This window comes from Belonocnema kinseyi, chromosome 3, assembly GCF_010883055.1.
Source record: "Belonocnema kinseyi isolate 2016_QV_RU_SX_M_011 chromosome 3, B_treatae_v1, whole genome shotgun sequence".
NCBI lineage: Eukaryota > Metazoa > Arthropoda > Insecta > Hymenoptera > Cynipidae > Belonocnema > Belonocnema kinseyi.
This window is the reverse complement of record NC_046659.1, coordinates 105,326,434-105,333,659: the sequence shown is the minus strand read 5'-3', so window position 1 is coordinate 105,333,659 and position 7,226 is coordinate 105,326,434. Positions and strand designations below refer to the sequence as shown.

At 35.1% G+C, this 7,226-nt stretch overlaps 1 protein-coding gene across 3 annotated transcripts in view; it reads right to left on the bottom strand.

Moving 5' to 3' along the window:
* Positions 1 to 821: 821 nt before the first annotated feature.
* Positions 822 to 7,226, bottom strand: part of LOC117169582 — a 43,757-nt gene continuing 37,352 nt past the window's right edge. The window contains exon 3 of one of the 3 annotated variants that reach the window (XM_033356021.1): positions 822 to 1,088. In XM_033356021.1, the coding sequence (XP_033211912.1) occupies positions 1,075 to 1,088 (14 nt within the window). In that variant the 3' untranslated portion in view covers positions 822 to 1,074. The remainder of the gene's footprint in view (positions 1,089 to 7,226) is intronic. The other 2 variants (XM_033356019.1, XM_033356020.1) reach the window with 2 other exon arrangements.

The following is a 7,226-nucleotide window of genomic DNA, read 5'->3' as shown; positions in this document are numbered from 1 at the left end:
CGTAAAACTTGATTTTAATGTCATTTTAATCAAATTTGAAGCAAATTTTCACTTTTCGCGATTTTCTGCCTTTTCATCGCCGTATGGTGGGTTGAAATTTTATTTAAAAAAAAAATCAAAACATGGTTTTCAATGTATTTTTTCCCGTAGAATTCGATTGTGAAGTCAAAAAAATAAAAATTTTCTTTATTTTTTTTTTTATAAAAAAAACCATGAAAAAAACCGTAAAAAATAAGGTTTTTCGAGCAAAACACCATAAAAAAGTAGCTGGACCCTACTTTTTTATTGCAAATTCGGATTCAGCGTCGAAAAATAGATAAGAATATATAGGTCTGGTCAATTGCACAGACACTGTTGTTTTTTTTGTGGGCCTGTGTTTTTTATGTTTAGGGGCATATTTTTTATTTTGTTTCAATTGTTTGTATCTTTGGATAAAGATTCAAATAAATCACCTGTCGATAATGAATGCACACATGAATTCATTCATCGTACTACATTACAAAATCTCATTTACCTGTAATAGATGACCTTTCATTATTACATGATGAAGGCCTGTTACATTTTAGAAATTAAGACAAAAGTGGATAATTTCTATTTTAATTAGCTAAATACATTTCCTGATTTAATTTAAAAAATAAATAAATAAAAAAGAATAGGAATATCGATAAATATTGTCAATAATGAAGGTAATTTTAAAGTGAAAGCAAAATTACCAAAACTCTTAACTGAAATTGAACGGATAAACCGATTTTATAATATTTTATTTATTTCCGGGTTCCAGTATCGTCACGAAATTACAGGCTAGTCCTCCCGCTGTGATCATTTTGAAACGAGGCGAGTCTGTTTTGGGCTAATCGTGGGTACACTCACGATGTAGGAGTATCCGTTCATTCTATTTTGGGGCTGACCGTGACATTAATTCCCGAGTCTTGGAACTATTTTGTCTCCCGCCTGCTTTTCTCTCTCTGGTTTCTCTGTTTTGTGACGTCTAAATTAGCACCGCACATCCTTCGCAGCTCCTTTCACCAATCCCCACCACGTGGCGTTAATTCTTGGAAACACTGCATCCACATTCTACTGTAAAAACACTAAAAATCAACCCTTTTGAAGCTCCTTAAGACTTAATAATATTGTTGAAAATTCACTTGTTTTGTAGCACATGATTCTTTTGGGTTGAAAATTTACGTATGTATTAGAAAATTCATGCAATTTGTTGCATGTTCATCATTTTCTTTAAGAATTAAATTATTTTGTAAATAAGAAGCACTAAGAAACGTTTGTCGGGTCTGAAAAATTTTCAATTATGAAAAGAACCTTTATAGTCTTTCAGGGAGAAAAATTTGCTTTATTATATGCAATATTTAAAAAATGGTTCAAAATATGCTTATTTTTACGCGTTTACATCAGAATTCCCCCCTAAGAACATATTTGCCCGGATGCAATAATTTTGTATGGGATTAATCTCAGAAAACATCTGTGAACTCTAACGTTAGGCTTAAAAAAATACTAAATCTCGAGGTCAAGAGGTCGGAGTGTCTGAAAAAGTACCGCAGAGCGCCCGTACTGATTTCCGTCACGGCCAAGAATCCGACAACTTTTCTGTGGCGTCTAACCTTCCAGAACCTGACTGCACGAAACGATTCTTGGAAATGGTATACCGAGAGGCAGGGATCCAGGCCGAACGGGAGAGGCTGGATACTAGTTGACTGTCTTGCCGAACCTACAATCAGAATCCTTGCGGCTCTAGATTACCGAACCTATCTGCTGGCAGGCAGGGTTACTTTCCGAGTGACTTAACTGAGATCTGTAGAGAGACTAGAAGCGTCCGGATGTTCCCCGAATTGCTCTTTCAATGGCTGAGACAGGAATCCCCATTATGCAGATGACTTTGCACCACAGCAGGGAGCCTGGGCGGTTCTAGCAAAACGCATGACAGTGGTCCAGGCAAGGCTTGCCCTAATACAATAATCCTGCTCACACAGATAGAGGATTAGTGGCTTATCAGGGTGTAGCAACATACTGTATAAGAGGCATCGCGAAAAAATGCCAAAGGTTCTGAATCAGGGTGATAATCCCACATTCTAGATTAAAAACTAATTTGAAGTTTTCGATTTGACCCTATGCTCGAAAGAAGTAAAGAGCAAGGTACTGGGCTGAAAAGTCTCTGTTCAGAAGTCTCTCACCGACCACAAATATATCTTGTTTTGGTTAACCCAAAGAAGACCGGTGGTTTCAAAAATCAGAAACTCCAGAAATACACTTTGAGACTCATATAAAGAGGAACTTGAAGGAAGGCCTTGGATTTCCCCACAAGCTATTTCACTATTGATGAATTAAAGCGCACCGCAGATTTTCTGTAAAGAACTGTGACTATACCATACGAGAACAATTGCTCTACAAGCACAATTAAGTCTAGAAAAGAAGCAGAATGGTAGAATGGCTGCCTGGAGAAACACCGTAAAAAGTCAAAAGCGTTGTACAACTGTGCAAATAGATCTGAATTGCCTTTAGCACAAGATGCTGGCGAAAACCCCAGAAGTTTGCTTCGGGCTAATAAGACTTGATAATTATGAGTTTGCCAAAGATAAAGAAACAACACTGAATAACCTAATGGAGGTTCACTTCCCGGGTTTTCAGCGAATCCGAAAAGACCAAGCGTAAGTAGGCTGGTTCCAAAAGATTTTCGCCATCAAGGTCGTTGATAACAAACAGGTGAAATGGGCCGTGAGGTCCTTCTGTCTCTTTAAATCACTAGAGATGGATAACATATCTCCACAGATTTTACAAAAAAGCATAGATTTCGTCCTCGCTCCACTGAAGAAATTATTTATTACAAGCATTGCCCTAAAAGAAAGTACCATTGGCATGAAAGGGTGGACGAGTGGCCTTGATTCCCAAACTTAGGCAAGTTGTTTAGACTGCTGCAAAAGATTTCCGGCCGATCCATTCTGTCATGGAAAAATTGGAGCAGCAGTTGGAACAAAAGGGTTATGCTGTGAGCAGTTTTTGGATACCCTAGCGGACGTATTATGCAAAAAATAACTTAAAAAACAGCAAGATGGGAATTCAACTTGTTGCAATTCGGATTCTACATTCAATTTTCCATTAAAATGTCACGAAGTAATTGCAATCGTTTTTTTTACAGCGTTAAAAATTTTTTAAATGGCATAATTCCTGCTGAAGGTTACTTCATGTGCATCCATAATCGCTTGAGTAGCATGCTGCTACTGAAAGAAGATGCGCTTGAAGTCGCATTTAGCTTATGTTAATGTGAGAAATATTAATAAAATATTCCTAAAGTATAAGGATTGTTTGGCTGTAGTAGGTATAGCTCAATTATAGTTTTAGAATAAAGATATAATACAAAATGGGTAAAAGCTTATTAGAGACCCAGAATCATGTATATACATCGGACAGACTCTTAAATCATATTTCTCACAAAGTTATTTACATCGCGAAATATTTTTATTTACGGACAATCTTTCATTCACGTTGCATTATGTTTTATGCTGTTGATAGAATATCTTTAGAAACAAATTAGCATATATTGCATTCGATTCTTTAGCTGTACTTGAGTATAAAGGAATTATTTCATATACTTCATACGTACTTCCGAAGATTAATGAGTGATCAATCTCATATTCATGAATTAGGTTAATTGTTATGCACATTTTTACTTAAGAAGTAAAATTACTAATTTTATTAGTATAAAGAGAGTTTACAAAGTCAATTAAGGCCATGTGACGAGAGGGTCACGTGACCAAACGTGGTCTTCGATTTTTCTTTCCCAACTTACGTCTAAACTAAATGAGGTATCGTTCTGAAAGTTTAGGAAATGAAAGAGGAGGTAATAAAGTCCTCGTATCTGCTTTGTTCCGGTATAAATTTGGAGAAAAAATTTTTTTTTAAGAAAAAGGCAAATGGAAGTTTTCCTTCCCAACTTACGTCCACACGGAATAAGATATTATGTTAAAAATTTGGCACGATAAATAGAAGGCATGTAAGAACTTGTCTCTGGTCCTAAATAATTAGAATAGTGAAAAAAGTTTTTTTTTAATTTATAATTTGGAGAAATGCCAACCTTGCTGTCGTCAAACTCTGCAAGCCATTTGTCATTTTGTCAATGGGCTAGTTATAAAGTTTATATTAATCAAAGTGAAACAAAACAACAAAAATCGCTCACGAACATTATGCACCAATAATGCAAAAACTAATGTTTGCACTTGAAATGCAAATAAACATATTTGGTCTGACATACGTATCAGTCTGGTATCAGCTGTGTCAAAGCAACACTAGCGCAGCGAGTGGACAACTTCGAACTTCTAGGGGTCTGTGGGTAAAACAGATTGCATGATTACCGTCAGAGAAAGTTAAAAGTCAAATTTCTGCTTTAACATTTATTAACATTTCCCGAAAAAAATTTCCGCGTTATTTAAACTTTTATTTTTCGATATGGGTGAAAAAATATTGATCTTAGAGCTGTGTTGATAAGCTGTTACACTCATCATATGGCCTTAAATGATATTCATAATTCTAAATGTCTCTTCTAGCTTTAAAGCTATCGTAATGCTTCTTCCACGTAGTTTATACGCATTGGAAGTTTTCATAATTGCGTAGGCTTTTGAGGTGATAATCAGTGATAGTGCTGAGTATATATAGCATTTAATATATTCCAAGTTTCTCAGTTACTGTTCACGAAATCTGCTTAAAATATGAAGATCCTTATCAGTGCTCTGCTACTCCCCATCGTGATTTTTCTAAAATTTGGGGGTAAGTATACAGAGTATGATGCAAATCTGGATGCCAATATGAAACGTCAATATAAGCCAATATAAGCGTCGACTTACGATTTGCCAACATTTTAAGTTTTTAATTTTTAAGCATGAAAATATTTAATTTTTATATTTCATGCTATTTAACTTTTCGATACTTGATATTTTCATTCCTCAGCCTTTTTATAATTATTGATTTAATTCCTAACTTTTAACATTTTTTATCGAAATTGTTTCAATATTGAATTGCACAGTCTCAAAAAATTTTAAATTGTGTACATGAAAGTTCAGCAAACATAACGTTAAATCAATATACTACATATATTACGACCAAGAAGAGAAAAACCTGTATGGACAGCCCCTTAGCTCTGCCGAAAATTCAAATAGTTTTATCTTGACATATTTTTTCTTGAAATCCACTCCGTTTCTGAAATGGCTCCTCGTTTTACACGTATGTAGCAACCAGCAAAGAGGTTTAGTAATTAATACTCTCTGGATTAATGTATTTTTAGAATTCCCTAAATATCCCGATGATCCTTAACATTTTAAAATTCCCTGATATTCTTGAATTCCCTAAATTCCTAGAACTCTTTGCATTCCTTTAGTTCGTTTAATTTCTTGATTTTATTGAGTTGCTTAACTTCCCTAAATTATCTGAAATTTCTCAAAATCTCTGTAATCCTTAAATTCATTTAATATGCTGAATTTTTTGAATATTGAGAATAGGACGAATATTCCGAAATACATTAATGCTTTGAAACCTTTGAAAACCCGAAAGTATTTGAACTCCTCACATATTCGAAATCCTCTAAATTGCAGAAAATGTCTGAATTCCTTCAGTTCCCTGATCATTTTAAATTCTGTCAATTGTCTGATTTCCTTGGAATTTCCAAAATTAACTGAATTCCTTTAAATATTTTAATTCTTTCAATTTGTTAATTTCTCGAATATACTAAATTTCTGGCATTTCTCGATTATTCTGAATTTCCATAATTTCTTTGAATTCTCTAAAATCCTGAAATCCACTGAATTCCTTAAATTATCTGAAATCTCTGAAATTATCTGAGTCTCCCGAAATCCTCAAATATTCGGAATTCCTCTAATTAAACTGCCGGATCAAATAAGGACACATAAACTTATTTACCCCTAAACGCTTTCAAAAAAAATTTGATTTTTAATTTTTAAAGACTATATCTAGATGTAGAATTTTATTGAGCGTCTTTTTCTCCTAGACAAAAGTTGTACCTTCCTTAGTTTTCTAATTAAAGTTTGTTTTTTTTAATCAATTTTAATTTATTTTTCACTTTAACTTCGGCTCAGTCAGTCAGTTTTTCTGATTTTTCAATCAAATTTTCAGGGAATGTAGTTTCTTCTCAGCGAGAAAGTTGTTAACAAAAATACAAAGAAGTTTTCTGGAAAATTTTATCCCAATCGAATTGATATTCAAGAAATTATTAACGTCTCAAGTTAATAGCGGCTACCCACTGGGCACAAAGTTTGGCGACGTATTTACGACATCGTTACGACATCTCTACGATAACTTTACTTCATCCTACTATGTCCATGTCGTTAAGGTGTCTTTACGATATCGTAAATAAGTCGTATGATCTGACGATGTCTTTACGACATCGCAAGGACACCGAAACGACATGGACATAGGATATCGTAAGGTTGTCGTAAATATGTCGTTAAGATGTCGCAAAGACGTCGCCAAATTGTGTGCCCACTGGGTAGGCGACTCGCGCGAGGGCTTATTACAAAAAAGCCAGTTTTTTGGCTTTTCTTAGAAAACTGAAAAAGCTACAACTTTTTGCTTCAAGGAAAAAAGGTGCAAAATGAAATTCTACATCTGCATATACTCTTTAAAAATTAAAATTCGAAAAGGTTTTTGAAAACCTCCAGGGGTCGTCCCACTTTCTGCGGAATAAGCTTATGTGCCTTACGAAAAACCTTTAAATTCCTTTAATTTTCTGAAATCCTTAAATATTCTATATTCCCTAAATTTTTTCAGATGTTTTCTTTCCTTTTTATAGAATTAAATTCCATGGAAGGTGAGGGATCAAGTTCAGGATCTCCGCGCAAGCGCGGGCGCTCAACCAGTCGCCTGACCACGCGCGTGGACGGAATAATACGCGGGGCATTTCATGTAGGTGATAGTCGCCCTTTTCCTGTTGAAGGCCCGCCAACTGAGTTTGTCGAGTATATGGAGAAGTCTATTGAGGTCTGGCTAAATCCTCCTAGAACAAGAGTCTTGAAAGCTGACTTTCCAGGCAATAATTTTCCTATTGGCTCTAACTTTTATAAACTTAATGATTTTCTAGTCCGTCGCACTTTCGTAGAATACGGAGATATGGTGCAATATACGAGGGTAGTTCAATAAGTCCTTAGAATGACCAACAGATGGCGCGCGAATCGCTCCAAATCATCTGTTTTCAGTCAGCACCACTCCCGACT